The sequence below is a fragment of the Anomaloglossus baeobatrachus genome, chromosome 12 (assembly GCF_048569485.1).
Source record: "Anomaloglossus baeobatrachus isolate aAnoBae1 chromosome 12, aAnoBae1.hap1, whole genome shotgun sequence".
Taxonomy (NCBI): Eukaryota; Metazoa; Chordata; class Amphibia; order Anura; family Aromobatidae; genus Anomaloglossus; species Anomaloglossus baeobatrachus.
In genome coordinates this window covers 31547352-31569048 of record NC_134364.1, presented here as the reverse complement: position 1 = coordinate 31569048, position 21697 = coordinate 31547352, and the positions used below count along the sequence as shown (strand labels likewise).

At 52.1% G+C, this 21697-nt stretch overlaps 1 protein-coding gene across 5 annotated transcripts in view; it reads left to right on the top strand.

Moving 5' to 3' along the window:
* RALGAPA1 (Ral GTPase activating protein catalytic subunit alpha 1) overlaps positions 1 to 21697 on the top strand; it is a 371616-nt gene that overhangs the window by 235436 nt on the left and 114483 nt on the right. For all 5 annotated transcript variants that reach the window (XM_075330777.1, XM_075330774.1, XM_075330775.1 and 2 more), the window contains 2 exons: positions 230 to 364; positions 4145 to 4328. In XM_075330777.1, coding sequence (XP_075186892.1) covers positions 230 to 364; positions 4145 to 4328 — 319 coding nt within the window. The remainder of the gene's footprint in view (positions 1 to 229; positions 365 to 4144; positions 4329 to 21697) is intronic.

The following is a 21697-nucleotide window of genomic DNA, read 5'->3' as shown; positions in this document are numbered from 1 at the left end:
GTATTTTCTATGTCTCCTCCATTATGTTACAAATGGACCTTCACAGGAAGCATGATGGCCGAAAGCAACATGATCCTGCCATGTGATCCCTTATTCCGACATCTCCATGTGTGTTAATCTCGGTGGGCACATTTGCAGGATGTCACCAGATTTGCCGCTTTTGTTGTATATTACAGGCTCATGCACAGATCATATATAGATGAGTGACGCTGTAATCATTGTCTTTCAGCTGATCGTGTCTCTGCTGCTCTCGCTTCTAGAATGGATGATGGCTCTGCCCCTCTCAGTATTACTGAAGCCAGTGCGACACGCCGGGAGTGAGAACCAAGGGAAGGAAAACTCAGTATTGCACTGTGCCTATAAGGTAGTGTAACATGACTGCTACCTCATAATACCGTGTCTCCCCGAAAATAACACTTACCTCGAAAATAAGCCCTAGAAGACTTTTTAGGAGTGTGCCTAAAATATAATCAGAGAAGAAAAAAATGTTTCCAGCATCGGTATATGGAGAATTGTTATAAAACTAGAACATTTATTTAGTCCATTAAAAACAGGATGCCACACACAAAAGGGCAATGGGGCACACAGTGAGGGACACGGGGATATTCCCCATCCTATGCGTTTCAACCTTGCAGTCTTAGTCATGGAAAGTCACATTCCATGACTAAGACCGCAAGGTTGAAACGCGTAGGATGGGGAATATCCCCGTGTCTCTCACTGTGTGCCCCATTGCCCTTTTGTGTGTGGCATCCTGTTTTTAATGGACTAAATAACTGTTCTAGTCGTATAACAATTCTCCATATAGCGATGCTGAAAACAATTTTTTCTTCTCTGACTGTGTTTATCCGCCCAGGCCAGGGCGTTCCGTGCATAGGTGGTGGACCCTAGGGTGAAGAGAGGTGAGCTGAATTTATTCATTTTTGCCTAAAATATAACCCCTACTCCAAAAATAATGCCTAATTGCAGTTCAACAATGAAGTGTCTGAGCAGTTAAAAAAGTTAAAGAATACAGCAGGACAACTTTATTAAAAAGAGCGAGGGGACATCCCCAAAAAGAGAGCGAGGGGACATCCCCAAAAAGAGAGCGAGGGGCCAGCCCTAAAAAGAGAGCGAGGGGACAGCCCCAAAGAGAGAGCGAGGGGACAGCCCTAAAAAGAGAGCGAGGGGACAGCCCCAAAGAGAGAGCGAGGGGACAGCCCCAAAGAGAGAGCGAGGGGACAGCCCCAAAGAGAGAGCGAGGGGACAGCCCCAAAGAGAGAGCGAGGGGACAGCCCCAAAGAGAGAGCGAGGGGACAGCCCCAAAGAGAGAGCGAGGGGACAGCCCCAAAGAGAGAGCGAGGGGACACAGACCCAAAAAGAGAGCGAGGGGACACACCCAAAAAGAGAGCGAGGGGACACAGACCCAAAAAGAGAGCGAGGGGACACAGACCCAAAAAGAGAGCGAGGGGACACAGACCCAAAAAAGAGAGCGAGGGGACACAGACCCAAAAAAGAGAGCGAGGGGACACAGACCCAAAAAAGAGAGCGAGGGGACACAGACCCAAAAAAGAGAGCGAGGGGACACAGACCCAAAAAAGAGAGCGAGGGGACACAGACCCAAAAAAGAGAGCGAGGGGACACAGACCCAAAAAAGAGAGCGAGGGGACACAGACCCAAAAAAGAGAGCAAGGGGACACAGACCCAAAAAAGAGAGCGAGGGGACACAGCTCCAAAAAAGAGAGCAAGGGGACACAGCTTTAAAAAAGAGAGCGAGGGGACACAGCTCCAAAAAAGAGAACGAGGGGACACAGCTCTAAAAAAGAGAGCGAGGGGACACAGCTCCAAAAAAGAGAGCGAGGGGACACAGCTCCAAAAAAGAGAGCGAGGGGACACAGCCCCAAGTAGAGAGCGAGGGGACACAGCCCCAAGTAGAGAGCGAGGGGACAGCCCCAAAAAAGAACATACAACTGCCTCAAAAAAAAGGAAAAAGCACTCACCAGACTCCTTAACAACAACTACAGCTGGTAAGTGCTGAAGGTGGATGGGCTCTCCCACATTGATCTGTATCGCTGCCAGGTCCCTCTTTGTTCCGCTGACACACACATACGTTCCAGTATCCCTCCTCTCTTTCTCTTTTTTCCCTTTTTCTCTTTTTTCTGTCTATTTGAAATAAAATACAAAAAAAAACCAACCTCTTTCTCCAATTTATTAACCCATCAAACATACAGTTACAATGTAATCCATACAAGGTCCCATGATGATCCTGGCTCTGCTACATACTGAAGTTGTAGCGTGCGGGCACAAAACATGACCGTCCGCTGCGGCTTCAGGCAGAGACTGACTGAGCCGCAGTTGTGAGTGGTGACGTCACTGATCTTACCAGCAGTTACAGCTGGAGGTTGCCGCGGTCCCCTACCTGTGACTTCAGGTAAACTGACCTCGCGACCTCACCTCAGGTGAACTCATTGGCTTCAATGAGAACGGGATCTCCTGGCAAAAAACACATGTTTTTTTTTGCAAAGAGATGGAGATTTCATGCTGACATTTATACAATAAATTCCTCCACCAGATCTGCATCTTCTGGAAAAAAACGCATCTCAACGCTATGTGGTTTTAATGCGATATTGATGTGGGGGGTTTTTGCCAGGAGATGCAAATTTGTTGCAGAGATTTGGTTTATAAATTTCAACACGAAACAGGTCTGCTGGTTTAATAAAAATGTAATTTAAAAAAAAAAAAAAAAAAGTTTAATTGCGACTTCCATATGTAGCAGTACCAGGATCGTTGTGGGGCTTTGTGTGGAGTATGTTGCACCTGGGTGTTTGGGGTTAATAAATTGGAGAAAGAGGGTGGGGTTTTTTTTGTTTTGTATTTTAAATAAAGGATTTTTTCAGTGTTTGTGGTTATTTCTTTTCACATACAGGATTAGTAATGGTGGGAGGGTCTCATAAACACCTCCCATTATTGATCTAGGTATCAGTGGCAGCTGTGAGCTATCATTAATCCCTTATATTACCTCTATTGCCACTGCACCAGGACAATCTGGTTGATTCGAGAAAAGTCCCAGGATTGTCACATCTAATGGATGCAATAATTCTAGGCAGCTTCAGACTGCTATTTTTAGCCTGGGAGGCCCAAAATCCATTGGCCTCCCCAGCCTGAGAATACCAGCTCCCAGCTGTCTGCTTTATCATGGCTGGGTATCAAAACTAGGGACATACACACACTCACACAGTTTTTTGAATTATTTATTTAAATAATTACAAAAAACCCGCATGGGGTCTTTTTTTTTTTTTTTTTTTTTATACACAACCAAGATACGTGCACAGCTGGGGGCTGCAGCCTGTAGTCTTATGCTTTATCTGTGCTGGGTATCATAATATGTGGGGGTGGGGGGGGGGCCTGTACACCATTCTTTTAAATTTTTATTTATTTTTACACCACTATAGGGACACCGGCAGCGTGTGTGATTCCAACCAATCACAGACCCTGTCACAAAGTGTGGGGGGCGCAATCTGACTGCAACCAATCACAGACGCCAGGACTGATGGTGGGCAGGGGAAGCAGTGAATGTGTATGGGAAGTAATGAGCGGACCCGGAAGTAGTGCCGCACGGGAGACTCTAAGTATAATTGTCCTGCTCTAATCCCTCTAGCGCTTTCTACCAGCATTTACAGCTAATGTTCGGGTTCCCATAGACTTATATGGGGTTTGGCATCCGAGCAGATGTTCGAGTTAGTCTGTTTTGGGTTTTTTTTAATTTATTTATTTATTTATTTTTTTTTAAGTCTGGCCAAACGAGAACATTTGTGTGGACGCCCATCTCTAGGTACAAGGTCTTGATGGGTTTTTTTTTTTTACCATGTCAGCTAAAGCTACCTAATCCCATGTGCAGAGGAGTATAAATTTGGGCAAACCGCTTGCCTGCTGCTTCTTATATCCATGCCTAGGCGTATACAATATAGCGGGTCCAGGCATCAATCACAGTCTCCTCGGCTGATTACTGTAAGAACGTCTTCCCCAGAAAGCCCCTTTGGTCCGCCGTGTAATTCATTCTAGTTGGATGCATATTGATTTTTGCGCCGTTAATCACTGAATTTGCCCCTTTTGTTGGGCGCTCGTAGTCCGGATGATCTTTTAGTTGTTTTCTCTAATGCACTTGCAGGTCTTGCATGACTGTGTTTACGGCTCGCAACATTTCAGCAATCCCCGGTACTTTCCCTTGAGCCTGTCAGATCTGACATCTGAAGACTACGATCCCTTTTTGCAGCTGGAATGTCTGAAGGAACCAGAACCGCTCCATTCCCCCGATTCAGAGCGTTCCACCAAACTACAGCCCGTCACTGAAGGTAGGTACAATGTATTTTTCATTAGTATCACACCACGGCACTTCTAAGCCCATTCCTTTAAAGGGAATCTGTCGGCAGTCTTTTGCTATGTAATCTGAGAGCAGCATGTTTCAGGGGCTCAGGCTCTGATTCCTATATTGCTCTGTATACTGTCATTTTGATGGAATAACCGTTTTCTCTGCTGCAGATCTAACGGTGCTCAGAATGCTCAGCTTTCTGTGTACACTGTATATTGCCAGAAAGCTGCTAATCGCTGGTGGCAGTGGGGATGGACTAGCAGGCATGAAACAACTAGTCCGGCAGGGATATTCTGCTGATCACACGCTGATTTTATTTCAACAACTACCCACAGCCTAGTAGATGATACATCACTGGAATCAGGGTCTCAGCCCTTACATCATGCTGCTCTCAGATTACATAGCAAAAACCTGCTGATATATTCCCTTTTTAAGTTGCATCTCTTGAATGGTTTTAAACATTTTGACCCTGCTGCCATTCATTATTTCCAGGTATGTCATCTATATCAAACAATGTGGCATCATGGAAATGCATGCAAAAAGTAGGGATTTCCATATGAGTGCCTTGTTGCATTTTTATGCATAATAGGTGGCTGATAGAATGATTGTGCGTAAATGATTGAAAAGGCAATCTGACCTAGAAATACCATTTTACACCCTTTACAGAGAACCTCTCATGGAGGTGCACTCGGCAGTGACCTTATGGAGTGCCCCTCTGGGGTATGCGAGCTTCCTCTCCCTTACAAGTTCAGTTATCCTCTACTGATAGTATTGGGGATAACATATCCATGGCGGTGGTCTGACTCGCTACTAATCTTAAGAATGGGGCTCTGCAGAGCCCCATCCGAATGGAGCAGAGGTCGAGCATGTGCACCTCCACTCTTTGACACTACTGCACAGTGGATGCTCAACCTCCACTTCACTACAAAGCCCGGTTCTTGGGATCGGTGGGGATCCCAGCAGCGATCAATAATCTTTTCCTTATTTTAGCAATAGGGGATAACTTATTAACGTAAGAGTATATTTTCACATACCATATTTTTTAAATAATAAGACGCAGTTTTCTTCCAAACATTTGGGAGGAAAATGAGTGGTGCCTTTTAAAATCCAAATCTAGCTTACTGGGAGGTAGTGGAGAGGACTTGCAGGAGGCAGGGGCAATGAAGCGGGCGCTGTGCTGTGGGCGGCTGTGCTGGGGCTGTGGGCGGCTGTGCTGGGGCTGCGGGCGGCTGTGCTGGGGCTGCGGGCGGCTGTGCTGGGGCTGCGGGCGGCCGTGCTGGGGCTGCGGGCGGCCGTGCTGGGGCTGCGGGCGGCCGTGCTGGGGCTGCTGTGCTGTGGATGCTGAGGGCTTCAAATAATGGCGCCGAGAGTTGACGCATGTGCAGATTAAGCTTTTGACTTAAGATCTCATCTGCGCATGCGCTGCCTCCGGCCCATTGATCTCCCAGCAGCAGACTTAAGGAAAATGGCGCCTGCAGGTGGCGCGTGCGCAGATGAAATCTTGGCTTGTCATTGAGCTGGAACTTTGGGTGCCATTTGTTTGAAGCCCGCATCACCGACAGTTTTTGGGACAGTATATGGGACACCCAGAGCACTGCCTGCAGCATCACCCTGCTCCACTACCTCCTGTGACCCCGCTCCACCACTGCTGCCACCCCTCGGTAAGATTACAAGACAGACCCCTTTTCTTTGTCGCTCCTAATTGGGAGACCCAGACAATTGGGTGTATAGCTATGCCTCCGGAGGCCACACAAAGTATTACACTAAAAGTGTAAAGCCCCTCCCCTTCAGCCTATACACCCCCCGTACTGCTACGGGCTCATCAGTTTTTCTGCTTTGTGCGAAGGAGGTCAGACATCCACGCATAGCTCCACAGCTTAGTCAGCAGCAGCTGCTGACTATGTCGGATGGAAGAAAAGAGGGCCCATAACAGGGCCCCCAGCATGCTCCCTTCTCACCCCACTCTTGTCGGCGGTGTTGTTAAGGTTGAGGTATCCATTGCGGGTACGGAGGCTGGAGCCCACATGCTGCTTTCCTTCCCCATCCCTCAATTAGGGCTCTGGGTGAAGTGGGATCCCATCGGTCTCCAGGCACAGGAGACCGTGCTCCATCCACAGCTCCTGAGGACCCTGCTGGATAGGAGCCAAGTATCGTTCAGGGACATGGCCCTGCTACTTGGAGGTACTCTGTGTCCCCGTGGGGACCGCGCACAGCAACACTCCAGCATTGCTGGGTGTGCTAGTGCACCGGGGACAGCAGCGCTGGCTGCATTTGTGCCACTATACACTTCAGCGTCGCTGAGTGTATTTGTGTAGGGGGACTGCCGCGCTGACCGCCGATGCCATGGTTATCCCTGCGGCGCGGCTGGGACTGTTAGTGCGCCGGGGACTTCCGCGCCGACCGCGCTTATACGGCGGCCGCGCTTATAACTATAGTCCCCGGCTTCTGCGGCCTAGTCTCATTCTTTTCCCGCCCCCAGCCCTGCCAGTCAGGGGAAGGGTGGGACGCTGTACAGGACGGCAGCACTGAGGGCTGGAGCATGCTTTGCATACTCCACCCCCCTCACTCTGCACAGTGGGGCACCAGATTCCCGCACTTTCTAGGGCACGCCCACGGCTCCCTCCTCTCCCCAGGACGCTGGCAGCCATTCCTCTCAGCTCTGCTAACGCTGGAGAGGAGAGACAAGCTCAAAGAGACCCAGGCAGGAATTCTGGTGCCCACACAAACGCTTTGCGCAGGCGGTAAGCAGCACCTGTGGTGCTGGCCCCACTAGTGCAGAAGTGTATTTATAGTTTATATGATTATAGTCTATGCTTTACACTGTAGGGTGCACTGTTGATTTGTGGCTATTTACCCTCCTGTATTGCTCAGAGGAGACAACAGCATGTCGTCCACAAATAGCAAGGGTGCCATGACACAGACTTACTATGCTGCCTGTGCAGCATGTACGGCTATACTGCCGGCAGGTTCCACTGACCCTCATTGTGTGCAATGCTCGGCCCCTGTGGCACTTTCTCAGCCGGAGCCTCTGCTAGGGGTGGCCCAGGGAGAACCACATGTTAACACTGTCCAGGTGACAGGGACGGAGTTTGCAGTTTTTACTGAAAGACTTTCTGAGACTATGGCTAAGATATTAGAAGCCTTGCAGTCCAGGCCGGCATCTCAAGCCAGGGGCACTGTGGAATCATTGCCCCCTGGTCCCCCTCAGTTGGAACAGCAATGTCCTCCCGGGGTGTCTCATGGATCCCAGGGTGAGGTCTCTGACACGGACCGCAGCCCCAGACCGACTAAGCGAGCTCGCTATGAAATTCCCTCAACATCATCACAATGTTCAGGGTCTCAGCGAGAGGACTCTCTGTATGATGAAGCGGAGGTAGCTGATCAGGATTCTGATCCTGAAGCCGCTCTCAACCTTGATACTCCTGATGGGGATGCCATAGTGAATGATCTTATTGCGTCCATCAATGAAATGTTGAATATTTCTCCCTCAGCTCCTCCAGTGGAGGAGTCAGCTTCTCAAGCAGGAGAAATTCCGTTTCAGGTTTCCCAAGCGTACAAAGAGTATGTTTCTGGACCACTCTGACTTCAGAGAGGCAGTCTAGAAACACCGAGCTTATCCAGATAAGCGTTTTTCCAAGCGCCTTAAGGATACACGTTACCCTTTTCCCCCTGACGTGGTCAAGGGCTGGACTCAGTGTCCCAAGGTGGATCCTCCAATCTCCAGACTGGCGGCTAGATCCATAGTTGCAGTGGAAGATGGAGCTTCACTCAAGGATGCCACTGACAGACAGATGGAGCTCTGGTTGAAATCCATCTATGAAGCTATCGGCGCGTCTTTTGCTCCAGCATTCGCAGCCGTATGGGCACTCCAAGCTATCTCAGCTGGTCAGGCGCAAATTGACGCACTCACGTACGTCTGCGCCGCAGGTGGCGTCCATAACCTCTCAAACGTCGGCATTTGCGTCCTACGCTATTAATGCTGTCCTGGACTCTGCGAGCCGTACGGCGGTTGCAGCCGCCAATTCGGTGGTAATACGCAGGGCCTTGTGGCTGCGGGAATGGAAGGCAGATTCGGCTTCCAAAAAGTGCTTAACTGGATTGCCATTTTCTGGCGACCGTTTGTTTGGTGAGAGATTGGATGAAATCATCAAACAATCCAAGGGAAAGGAAACATCCTTACCCCAAGCCAAACCAAAAACACCCCAACAGAGGAGGGGACAGTCGAGGTTTCGGTCCTTTCGGGGTGCGGGCAGGTCACAATTCTCCTCGTCCAAAAGGCCTCAGAAGGATCAGAGGAACGCCGACGCATGGCGGTCTAAATCACGCCCTAAAAAGACTGCCGGAGGTGCCGCTACCAAGGCGGCTTCCTCATGACTTACGGCCTCCTCACACCGCATCCTCGGTCGGTGGCAGGCTCTCCCGCTTTTGCGACACCTGGCTGCCACAAGTAAAAGACCGTTGGGTGAGAGGCATTTTGTCTCACGGTTACAGGATAGAGTTCAGCTCTCGTCCTCCGACTCGATTCTTCAGAACATCTCCGCCTCCCGAGCGAGCCGAGGCTCTTCTGCAGGCGGTGGGCATTCTGAAGGCAGAAGGAGTGGTGGTCCCGGTTCCTCTTCAGCAACAGGGTCACGGTTTCTACTCCAACCTGTTTGTGGTTCCAAAGAAGGACGGGTCCTTCCGTCCTGTTTTGGACCTAAAACTGCTCAACAAACACGTAAGGACCAGGCGGTTCCGGATGGAATCCCTCCGCTCCGTCATCGCCTCAATGTCCCAAGGAGATTTCCTAGCATCGATCGATATCAAGGATGCTTATCTCCACGTACCAATTGCTCCAGAGCATCAGCGCTTCTTGCGCTTCGCCATAGGAGACGAACACCTTCAGTTCGCGGCACTGCCGTTCGGCCTGGCGACAGCCCCAAGGGTTTTCACCAAGGTCATGGCTACAGTAGTTGCGGTCCTCCACTCTCAGGGTCACTCAGTGATACCTTACTTAGACGATCTGCTGGTCAAGGCACCCTCTCAAGAGGCATGCCAACACAGCATCAACGTTACTCTGGAGATTCTCCAGAGTTTCGGGTGGATCATCAATTTTCCAAAGTCAAATCTGACACCGGTCCAATCACTGACATATCTTGGCATGGAGTTTCATACTCTTCCAGCGATAGTGAAGCTTCCGCTGGACAAACAGCGTTCACTACACACAGGGGTACAATCTCTCCTTCAAGGTCGGTCACACCCCTTGAGGCACCTCATGCACTTCCTGGGGAAGATGGTGGCAGCAATGGAAGCAGTCCCTTTCGCGCAGTTTCACCTGCGTCCTCTTCAATGGGACATCCTACGCAAGTGGGACAGGAGGCCGATGTCCCTAGACAGGAACGTCTCCCTCTCTCAAGCAACCAAAGCTTCCCTTCGGTGGTGGCTTCTTCCCACCTCATTATCGAAAGGGAAATCCTTCCTACCCCCATCCTGGGCGGTGGTCACGACGGACGCGAGCCTGTCAGGGTGGGGAGCAGTTTTTCTCCACCACAGGGCTCAGGGTACGTGGACTCAGCAAGAGTCCTCACTTCAGATCAAAGTTCTGGAGATCAGGGCAGTGTATCTTGCCCTAAAAGCGTTCCAGCAGTGGCTGGAAGGCAAGCAGATCCGAATTCAGTCGGACAACTCCACAGCGGTGGCTTACATCAACCACCAAGGTGGGACACGCAGTCGGCAAGCCTTCCAGGAAGTCCGGAGGATTCTGCTGTGGGTGGAAGCCACAGCATCCACCATATCCGCAGGTCACATCCCGGGCGTAGAAAACTGGGAAGCAGACTTTCTCAGTCGCCAGGGCATGGACGCAGGGGAATGGTCCCTTCACCCGGACGGGTTTCAGGAGATCTGTTGCCGCTGGGGGATGCCGGACGTCGACCTAATGGCTTCACGGCACAACAACAAGGTCCCAACATTCATGGCTCGATCTCAAGATCACAGAGCTCTGGCGGCAGACGCCTTAGTTCAGGATTGGTCGCAGTTTCAGCTTCCTTATGTGTTTCTTCCTCTGGCTCTGTTGCCCAGAGTGTTACGCAAGATGAGGGCCGACTGCCGCCGCGCCATCCTCGTCGCTCCAGACTGGCCGAGGAGGTCGTGGTACCCGGATCTGTGGCATCTCACGGTCGGCCAACCGTGGGCACTGCCAGACCGACCAGATTTGCTGTCTCAAGGGCCGTTTTTCCATCTGAATTCTGCGGCCCTCAACCTGACTGTGTGGCCATTGAGTCCTGGATCCTAGCGTCTTCAGGATTATCTCAAGAGGTCATTGCCACTATGAGACAGGCTAGGAAACCAACGTCCGCCAAGATCTACCACAGGACGTGGAAAATATTCCTGTCGTGGTGCTCTGCTCAGGCGTTTTCTCCCTGGCCATTTGCCTTGCCCACTTTTCATCTCAATCAGGACATCTCCTTACCCTCGTTTTGTCCTCATCCAGTTCACCAATGTGAAAAGGATTTGCACTTGTTAGATCTGGTGAGAGCACTCAGACTCTACATTTCTCGTACGGCGCCCCTGCGCCGCTCCGATGCTCTCTTTGTCCTTGTCGCTGGCCAGCGTAAAGGGACACAAGCTTCCAAATCAACCCTGGCTCGGTGGATCAAGGAACCAATTCTCGAAGCTTACCGTTCCTCGGGGCTTCCGGTTCCCTCAGGACTGAAGGCCCATTCTACCAGGGCCGTGGGAGCGTCCTGGGCCTTGCGACACCAGGCTACGGCTCAGCAGATGTGTCAGGCAGCTACCTGGTCGAGCCTGCACACTTTCACGAAACACTATCAGATGCATACCTATGCTTCGGCAGATGCCAGCCTAGGTAGGCGAGTCCTTCAGGCGGCAGTTGCCCACCTGTAGGACGGAGCCGTTACGGCTCTATTATGAGGTATTATTTACCCACCCAGGGACTGCTTTTGGACGTCCCAATTGTCTGGGTCTCCCAATTAGGAGCGACAAAGAAGAAGGGAATTTTGTTTACTTACCGTAAATTCCTTTTCTTCTAGCTCCAATTGGGAGACCCAGCACCCGCCCCTGTTTTTTGTATACACATGTTGTTCATGTTAAATGGTTTCAGTTCTCCGATATTCCTTCGGATTGAATTTACTTTAAACCAGTTTATAATTTTTTCCTCCTTCTGGCTTTTGCACCAAAACTGATGAGCCCGTAGCAGTACGGGGGGTGTATAGGCTGAAGGGGAGGGGCTTTACACTTTTAGTGTAATACTTTGTGTGGCCTCCGGAGGCATAGCTATACACCCAATTGTCTGGGTCTCCCAATTGGAGCTAGAAGAAAAGGAATTTACGGTAAGTAAACAAAATTCCCTTCTTTTCTCACATTTTATTTTTTCTCCAAATTTGGGGTGCATGTTATAATCCAAAAAATACTTTTCTTTATCGCTCCTAATTGGGAGACCCAGACAAGTGGGTGTATAGCTACTGCCTCCGGAGGCCACACAAAGCAGTACACTTAAAAGTGTAAGGCCCCTCCCCTTCTGCCTATACACCCCCCGTGGGATCACGGGCTCCTCAGTTTTCATGCTTTGTGCGAAGGAGGTCAGACATCCACGCATAGCTCCACTGTTTAGTCAGCAGCAGCTGCTGACTATGTCGGATGGAAGAAAAGAGGGCCCATACTAGGGCCCCCAGCATGCTCCCTTCTCACCCCACTTTTGTCGGCGGTGTTTGTTAAGGTTGAGGTACCCATTGCGGGTACGGAGGCTGGAGCCCACATGCTGCTTCCTTCCCCATCCCCCTTAGGGCTCTGGGTGAAGTGGGATTTTACCGGTCTCCAGGCACTGAGACCGTGCTCCATCCACAGCCCCTGGGGATTCTGCTGGATATGGAGCTGAGTATCGTCAGGGACATGGCCCTGCTACGTCAAGGTACTCTGTGTCCCCGTACAGACCGCGCGCAGACACACTGCAGCATTGCTGGGTGTGTTAGTGCGCCGGGGACAACAGCGCTGCGCGCTTGTGCCACTACTCACTACAGCTCTGCTGAGTGAGTTAATGTATTGGGAACTGCCGCGCCGGCCGCTGCTGTCAGTTTTCACTGCGGCGCGGCTGGGACTTGTGGTGCGCCGGGGACTTCCGCGCTGGCCGTGCATATATGACGGCCGCGCTTATTACTCGAGTCCCCGGCTTTTGCGGCCTAGTTTCGCTTCGTTCCCGCCCCCAGGCCTGCCAGTCAGGGGAAGGGCGGGACGCTGTACAGAACATCAGCGCAGGGGGCTGGAGTCTATTTTACATACTCCAGCCCTCACACTGGACACAGTGGGACGCCAGTTTCCCGCACTTTGTCTGAGGCACGCCCACGGTCCGCCCCTCTTCACAGAACGCCGGCAGCCATTCCTGTGTGCAGTCTGAGCTGGAGAGGGGAGACAAGTTCTGGGAGACCCAGACACGGGATTCTGGCGACCACACACCCGCGTTTCCGCGGGCGGTAAGCGGCACCTCTGGTGCTGACCCCACTAGTGCCGAAGTGTACATTTGTATTTTTATGCTTGCATGCTATACATTGCACTGTACGGTCGCTGGTGATTCTTGGCTATATACCCTCCTAGATTACTCAGAGGAGACAACAGCATGTCATCCGCAAAAAGCAAGGGTGCCAAGGCACAGGCTTTCTATGCTGCTTGTACCGCATGTGAGGCTACTCTACCTGCAGGTTCCACTGACCCCCATTGTGTGCAGTGCTCAGCCCCTGTGGCACTTGCTCGGCCTTGGCCTCTGCTAGAGGTGACCCAGGGAGAACCACCTGTGAATACTGTCCAGGTGACGGGGACGGAGTTTGCAGTTTTTGCGGATAGATTGTCTGTGACTATGACTAAAATTCTAGAAACTTTGCAGTCTAGACCAGTAACTCAGACCATGGGCACTGTTGAATCATTGCTCCCTGGTCCCCCTCAGTTGGAACAGCTCCGGGCTCCGGGGGTGTCCCATGCATCCCAGGGTGAAGGCTCTGACACGGACGACAGTCCCAGACAGCCTAAGCGGGCTCGCTATGAGCGGCCCTCGACTTCATCACACTGGTCAGGGTCCCAGCAGGAGGACTCTCTGTATGATGAGGCGGAGGTAGCTGATCAGGATTCTGATCCTGAGACCGCTCTCAATCTGGATACTCCTGATGGTGACGCCATAGTGAATGATCTTATAGCGTCCATCAATAGAATGTTGGATATTTCTCCCCCAGCTCCTCCAGTGGAGGAGTCAGCTTCACAGCAGGAGAAATTCCATTTCAGGTATCCCAAGCGTAAATTAAGTACTTTTCTGGACCACTCGGATTTTAAAGAGTCAGTCCAGAAACACCACGCTTATCCAGATAAGCGTTTCTCCAAACGGCTTAAGGATACACGTTATCCCTTTCCCCCTGACGTGGTCAAGGGCTGGACCCAGTGTCCCAAGGTGGATCCTCCAATCTCCAGGCTTGCGGCTAGATCCATAGTTGCAGTGGAAGATGGGGCTGCACTTAAAGATGCCACTGACAGACAGATGGAGCTCTGGTTGAAATCCATCTATGAAGCTATCGGCGCGTCGTTTGCTCCAGCATTCGCAGCCGTATGGGCACTCCAAGCTATTTCAGCTGGTCTTACACAGATTGACACGGTCACACGTACATCTGTTCCGCAGGTGGCATCCTTAACCTCTCAAATGTCTGCATTTGCGTCTTACGCGATTAATGCTGTCCTGGACTCTACGGGCCGTACGGCAGTGGCGTCCGCCAACTCCGTGGTTTTACGCAGAGCCTTGTGGTTAAGGGAATGGAAGGCAGATTCTGCTTCCAAAAAGTGCTTAACCAGTTTGCCATTTTCTGGTGACCGACTGTTTGGTGAGCGTTTGGATGAAATCATTAAACAGTCCAAGGGTAAGGATTCATCCTTACCTCAGCCCAGACAAAACAAACCCCAACAGAGGAGGGGACAGTCGGGGTTTCGGTCCTTTCGAGGCTCGGGCAGGTCCCGATTCTCCTCGTCCAAAAGGACTCAAAAGGATCAGAGGAGCTCAGATTCTTGGCGGGCTCAGTCACGCCCAAAAAAGACAGCCGGAAGACCCGCTACCAAGGCGGCTTCCTCATGACTTTCGGCCTCCTCTCTCCGCATCCTCGGTCGGTGGCAGGCTCTCCCGCTTTGGCGACATTTGGCTGCCACAGGTCAAAGACCGTTGGGTGAGAGACATTCTGTCTCACGGGTACAGGATAGAGTTCAGTTCTCGTCCTCCAACTCAATTCTTCAGAACTTCTCCACCTCCCGACCGAGCCGATGCTCTTCTGCAAGCGGTGTGCACTCTAAAGGCAGAAGGAGTGGTGACCCCTGTTCCTCTTCAGGAGCAAGGTCACGGTTTTTACTCCAATTTGTTTGTGGTGCCAAAAAAGGACGGGTCTTTCCGTCCCGTTCTGGATCTAAAACTGCTCAACAAGCACGTGAAAACCAGGCGGTTCCGGATGGAATCCCTCCGCTCCGTCATCGCCTCAATGTCTCAAGGAGATTTCCTAGCATCAATAGACATCAAGGATGCTTATCTCCACGTGCCGATTGCTCCAGAGCATCAGCGTTTTCTACGCTTCGTTATAGGAGACGAACACCTTCAGTTCGTAGCTCTGCCTTTCGGGCTGGCGACAGCCCCACGGGTCTTCACCAAGGTCATGGCAGCAGTAGTAGCAGTCCTGCACTCTCAAGGTCACTCTGTGATCCCGTATTTGGACGATCTACTGGTCAAGGCACCCTCTCAAGAGGCATGCCAACACAGCCTGAACGTTGCGCTGGAGACTCTCCAGAGTTTCGGGTGGATCATCAACTTTTCAAAGTCAAATCTGACCCCGACCCAATCGCTAACATATCTTGGCATGGAGTTTCATACTCTCTCAGCGATAGTGAAGCTTCCGCTGGACAAACAGCGTTCACTACAGACAGGGGTGCAATCTCTCCTTCAAGGCCAGTCACACCCCTTGAGACGCCTCATGCACTTCCTAGGGAAGATGGTAGCAACAATGGAGGCAGTCCCTTTCGCGCAGTTTCATCTGCGTCCACTACAATGGGACATTCTCCGCCAATGGGACGGGAAGTCGACGTCCCTCGACAGGAACGTCTCTCTTTCTTCAGCGCTCTATTGGGAGACCCAGACAATTGGGTGTATAGCTACTGCCTCCGGAGGCCACACAAAGTATTACACTAAAAAGTGTAAGGCCCCTCCCCTTCTGGCTATACACCCCCCGTGGAATCACGGGTTCTCCAGTTTTAGCTTTGTGTGTGAAGGAGGTCATACATCCACGCATAGCTCCACGGTGTGTAGTCAGCAGTAGCTGCTAACTACTCGGATGGAAGAAAAGTGGGCACATATAGCGCCCCCAGCATGCTCCCTTCTCACCAGATGGTGCTTGAAAGGTTGAGGTACCTATTGCTGGTACAGAGGCTGGAGCCCCACATGCTGTTTTTCCTTCCACATCCCCCTGGAGGGCTCTGTGGAAGTGGGATCCTTCCGGCCACAAAGCCCTGAGGCCGGGCTCCATCCACAGACCCAGAACGAACCTGATGGATGTCGAGCATTGGTACAGTCAGGGACATGGCCCTGCATCTGTCAGGTACTCGGTGTCCCCGGCAGGCACAGAACGCTCCAGACTTGCTGGGCGTTATAGTGCGCCGGGGACATAAGCAATGGGGTTGTGTCACCTTAGTTATGGCTGGGTGACGGGTTATGTGTTTGGGAACTAGCGCCGACCGCTCCTGCGGCGGGGCGCAACTGCGACATGCAGGGCGCCGGGGACAGAGCGCCGACCGCGCTTTTACGGCGGCGGCGCTCCTAACTTTACTTCCCGGCTTTTGCGGCCTAGCGCCGCTTCGTTCCCGCCTCCGCCCTGTCAATCAGGGCGGAGGAGAGACGCTGTGCAATGGCCAGCGCCGGGGGCTGGAGCTTGATTTACATGCTCCAGCCCCCTCACGAGGCACAGTGAGAGCACGCTTTCCCGCTCTTCGTTTAGGAACGCCCAGAGCCGCCCCTCTTCCTCACAGGACGCCGGCAGCCATTATTCATGCGGTCCGGCTGGGGACAGGCAGGCAGGCTCTGGGAGACTCAGACAGGGCGTCTGGCGGCCACGCACCCGCTCTGAGGCGGGCGGTAAGCAGGCTGAAAGCCCCTCTTGTGCCACAGTGATTCTATTTGTGTACTTTCTTCTGGTGCCATATAGATATTGTATATATATTTGCACTGTAGGGCGCTTCTTGGCTATAGACCCCATATTGCGCTGAGGAGACAGCAACATGTCCTCCACAAAACGCAAGGGTCCCAAGGCGCGGGCTGTGTACACTGTCTGTACTGTTTGTGGGACTGATCTACCGGCAGGCTCCACTGACCACCATTGTGTGCAATGTTCCGTGCCTGTAACGCTTCGTCAGCCGGAGGTGGCAGTAGTAACCCAGGCAGAGACGCCTGTAAGTCCTGCCCCAGTAACAGGGACAGATTTTGCAGTTTTGGCTGGTCAGATGGCTGTCACTATGACAAAAATCCTTGAGGCCTTGCAAACCAGGCCAATTACTCAGGCTCCGGACACGGCTGTGTCCTTGCCCCCTGGTCCCCCTCAATTGGAGCGAGTCTGTACTTCAAGGGGCTCTCATGTATCACAGGCTGATGGCTCTGACTCAGATGACGGCCCCAGCCAGCCCAAGCAAGCTCGCTTAGACAGACCCTCCACATCATCACATTGTTCAGGGTCTCACAGGGATGAGTCTCTCTATGATGAGACTGAAGAAAGTGGTCAGGTTTCGGACCATGAGACCACTCTCAATTTGGATACCCCTGATGGTGACGCTATGGTCAATGACCTTATTTCGGCCATCAATAGTGCGTTGGATATTTCTCCCCCAGCTCCCTCAGCAGAGGAAGCTGCTGCACAGCAGGAGAAATTCCATTTCTTGTATCCCAAGCGTAAATTGAGTGCCTTTTTAGACCACTCTGACTTCAGAGAATCTATCCAGAAACACCACGCTCAGCCATACAAGCGTTTTTCCAGACGCGCTAGGGATACACGTTATCCGTTTTCCCCTGACGTGATCAAACGCTGGACCCAGTGTCCAAAAGTGGATCCCCCTATTGCCAAGCTTGCGGCAAAATCTATAGTCGCGGTAGAGGATGGCGCTTCACTTAAAGACGCCAACGACAGACAGATGGACCTTTGGTTGAAGTCTATCTATGAAACTATCGGCGCGTCGTTTGCCCCTGCATTCGCGGCCGTGTGGGCACTCCAAGCTATTTCAGCTGGGTTGGCACAGGTAGAGGCTGTCATGCAGCCAGCAGTGCCAAAGGTGTCGACCCTAACCTCACAAATGTCTGCGTTTGCGACCTACGCTATCAACGCGGTTCTGGAATCTACGAGCCGTACGTCGTTGGCGTCCGCCAACTCCGTAGTGTTGCGCAGAGCATTGTGGTTAAAGGACTGGAAAGCAGACGCTAGTTCCAAAAAATGTTTAACCAACTTGCCATTATCTGGAGATAGACTGTTTGGCGAGCAGCTCGCTGAAATCATCAAACAGTCCAAGGGTAAAGACTCGTCCTTACCCCAGCCCAGATCAAACAAACCTCAGCAGAAAAAGTGGCAGCCGAGGTCTCGGCCCTTTCGAGGCTCAGGCAAGGCCCAATTTTCCTCATTCAAAGGGACGCAGAAAGAACAAAGGAGCTCTGATTCATGGCGGGCTCACTCACGACCCAAGAAAGCAAACGGAGGAACCGTTTCCAAAGCGGCTTCCTCATGACTTTCAGCCGCCTCCCTCCGCATCCTCGGTCGGTGGCAGGCTTTCCCGTTTTTGCGGCATTTGGCTGTCACTGGTCAAAGACCGGTGGGTGACAGACATTTTGTCGCGCGGGTACAGAATCGAGTTCAGTTCCCGTCCTCCACCTCGGTTCTTCAGAACCTCCCCACATCCCGACCGAGCGGATGCCCTTCTGCAGGCGGTGAGCTCACTAAGAGCAGAAGGAGTGGTAATCCCTGTCCCCCCTCAGGAACGAGGGCGAGGGTTTTACTCCAATCTCTTTGTGGTTCCAAAAAAGGACGGCTCCTTCCGTCCTGTTCTGGACCTAAAAAGGCTCAACAAGCATGTGAACGCCAGGAGGTTCCGGATGGAATCCCTCCGGTCTGTCATTGCGTCAATGTCTCAAGGAGATTTTCTGGCATCAATAGACATCAAGGATGCGTATCTCCACGTACCAATTGCTACAGAGCACCAACGTTTTCTACGTTTGGTAATAGGAGACGAACATCTTCAGTTCGTAGCTCTGCCATTCGGTCTGGCGACAGCCCCACGGGTTTTCACCAAAGTCATGGCGGCAGTGGTAGCAGTCTTGCACTCCCAGGGACACTCCGTGATCCCTTATCTGGACGATCTACTTGTCAAGGCACCCTCTCAGGAGGCATGCCAACTCAGCCTGAATGTTACGCTGGAGACTCTCCAGTCTTTCGGGTGGATCATCAACTTTGCAAAGTCAAATCTGTCACCAACTCAGTCTCTAACGTTTCTTGGCATGGAGTTCCATACTCTATCAGCGATAGTGAAGCTTCCGCTGACCAAGAAGAGGTCACTACAGATAGGGGTGCGGTCGCTTCTTCAGGGCCAGTCGCACTCCTTGAGGCGCCTCATGCACTTCCTAGGGAAGATGGTGGCAGCCATGGAAGCAGTTCCCTTTGCGCAGTTTCATCTGCGTCCTCTTCAATGGGACATTCTTCGCCAATGGGACGGGAAGTCGACATCCCTGGACAGAGAAGTCTCCCTTTCTCAGGCGGCCAAGGACTCTCTGCAATGGTGGCTTCTGCCCAACTCATTGTCACAGGGAAGATCCTTCCTACCTCCATCCTGGGCAGTGGTCACGACAGACGCGAGTCTGTCAGGGTGGGGAGCAGTCTTTCTCCACCACAGGGCTCAGGGGACGTGGACTCAGCAAGAGTCCACCCTGCAGATCAATGTTCTGGAGATCAGAGCAGTGTATCTGGCACTTCTAGCCTTCCAGCAGTGGCTGGAAGGAAGGCAGATCCGAATCCAGTCGGACAACTCCACAGCGGTGGCATACATCAACCACCAAGGAGGGACGCGCAGTCGGCAAGCCTTCCAGGAAGTCAGGCGGATTCTGACGTGGGTGGAGGACACAGCATCCACCATATCCGCGGTACACATCCCGGGCGTAGAAAACTGGGAAGCAGACTTCCTCAGTCGCCAAGGGATAGACGCAGGGGAATGGTCCCTTCACCCGGACGTGTTTCAGGAAATCTGTCGCCGGTGGGGGGTGCCGGACGTCGACCTCATGGCGTCTCGGCACAACCACAAGGTCCCGGCATTCATGGCGCGGTCGCGCGATCAAAGGGCTCTGGCGGCAGACGCCTTGGTCCAAGATTGGTCGCAGTTCCGACTCCCATATGTATTCCCGCCTCTGGCACTCTTGCCCAGAGTGTTGCGCAAGATCAGATCCGATTGCACCCGCGTCATACTCGTCGCCCCAGACTGGCCGAGGAGATCGTGGTACCCGGATCTGTGGCATCTCACGGTCGGCCGACCGTGGTCACTTCCAGACCGGCCAGACTTACTGTCCCAAGGGCCGTTTTTCCATCAGAATTCTGCTGCCCTGAACCTGACTGTGTGGCCATTGAATCCTGGATCCTAGCGTGTGCAGGATTGTCTCAAGGAGTTGTTGCTACCATGAGGCAGGCTAGGAAGCCCACGTCTGCCAAGATCTACCACAGGACGTGGAAGATTTTCTTATCATGGTGCTCTGCTCAGGGAGTGTCTCCCTGGCCATTTGCATTGCCTACTCTTCTTTCCTTCCTACAATCGGGGTTAGAAAAAGGCTTGTCGCTTGGCTCACTTAAAGGGCAAGTCTCGGCACTATCAGTGTTTTTTCAGAAGCGTCTGGCACGTCTGTCTAAGGTGCGCACGTTTCTACAGGGGGTTTGTCATATTGTACCCCGTACAGGCGGCCGTTAGATCCATGGGATCTGAATAGGGTACTAGTTGCTCTACAGAAGCCGCCTTTCGAGCCTTTGAAAGAGGTTTCCTTTTCTCGCCTGTCACAGAAAGTGGTGTTTCTAGTGGCGATCACGTCTCTTCGGAGAGTGTCTGAGCTGGCAGCACTGTCATCCAAGGCTCCTTTCCTGGTGGTCCACCAGGACAAGGTGGTTTTGCGCCCCACTCCAGAATTTCTTCCTAAAGTAGTATCTGATTTCCATCTAAATCAGGACATTTGCTTACCTTCTTTCTGTCCTCATCCGGTTTACCGGTATGAAAAGGATTTGCATTTGTTAGATCTGGTCAGAGCAATCAGAATCTACATCTCCCGCACGGCGCCCTTGCGCCGCTCCGAGGCACTTTTTGTCCTTGTCGCTGGTCCGCGCAAGGGATTGCAGGCTTCTAAAGCCACCCTGGCTCGATGGATCAAAGAACCAATTCTGGAAGCCTACCGTTCGGCTGGACTTCCGGTTCCATCAGGGCTGAAGGCCCATTCAACCAGAGCCGTGGGTGTGTCCTGGGCATTACGCCACCAGGCTACGGCTCAACAGGTGTGCCAGGCAGCTACCTGGTCCAGTCTGCACACTTTCACCAAACATTATCAGGTGCATACCTATGCTTCGGCGGATGCCAGCCTAGGTAGAAGAGTCCTGCAGGCGGCGGTGGCTTCCCAGTAGGGGGGCGCTGTCTTGCAGCTCTGACAAGAGGTTTTTCTTTACCCACCCAGGGACAGCTTTTGAACGTCCCAATTGTCTGGGTCTCCCAATAGAGCGCTGAAGAAGAAGGGAATTTTGTTACTTACCGTAAATTCCTTTTCTTCTAGCTCTTATTGGGAGACCCAGCACCCGCCCTGTTGTCCTTCGGGATTTTTGGTTTGTTTGCGGGTACACATGTTGTTCATGTTGAACGGTTTGTCAGTTCTCCGATGTTATTCGGAGTTAATTTGTTTAAACCAGTTATTGGCTTTCCTCCTTCTTGCTTTGGCACTAAAACTGGAGAACCCGTGATTCCACGGGGGGTGTATAGCCAGAAGGGGAGGGGCCTTACACTTTTTAGTGTAATACTTTGTGTGGCCTCCGGAGGCAGTAGCTATACACCCAATTGTCTGGGTCTCCCAATAAGAGCTAGAAGAAAAGGAATTTACGGTAAGTAACAAAATTCCCTTCTTCTCAGGCGGCCAAGGAATCTCTTCGGTGGTGGCTTCTTCCCACCTCATTGTCAAAAGGAAGGTCCTTTCTACCCCCATCCTGGGCGGTGGTTACGACAGACGCGAGTCTTTCAGGGTGGGGAGCAGTTTTTCTCCACCACAGGGCTCAAGGTACGTGGACTCAGCAAGAGTCCTCACTTCAG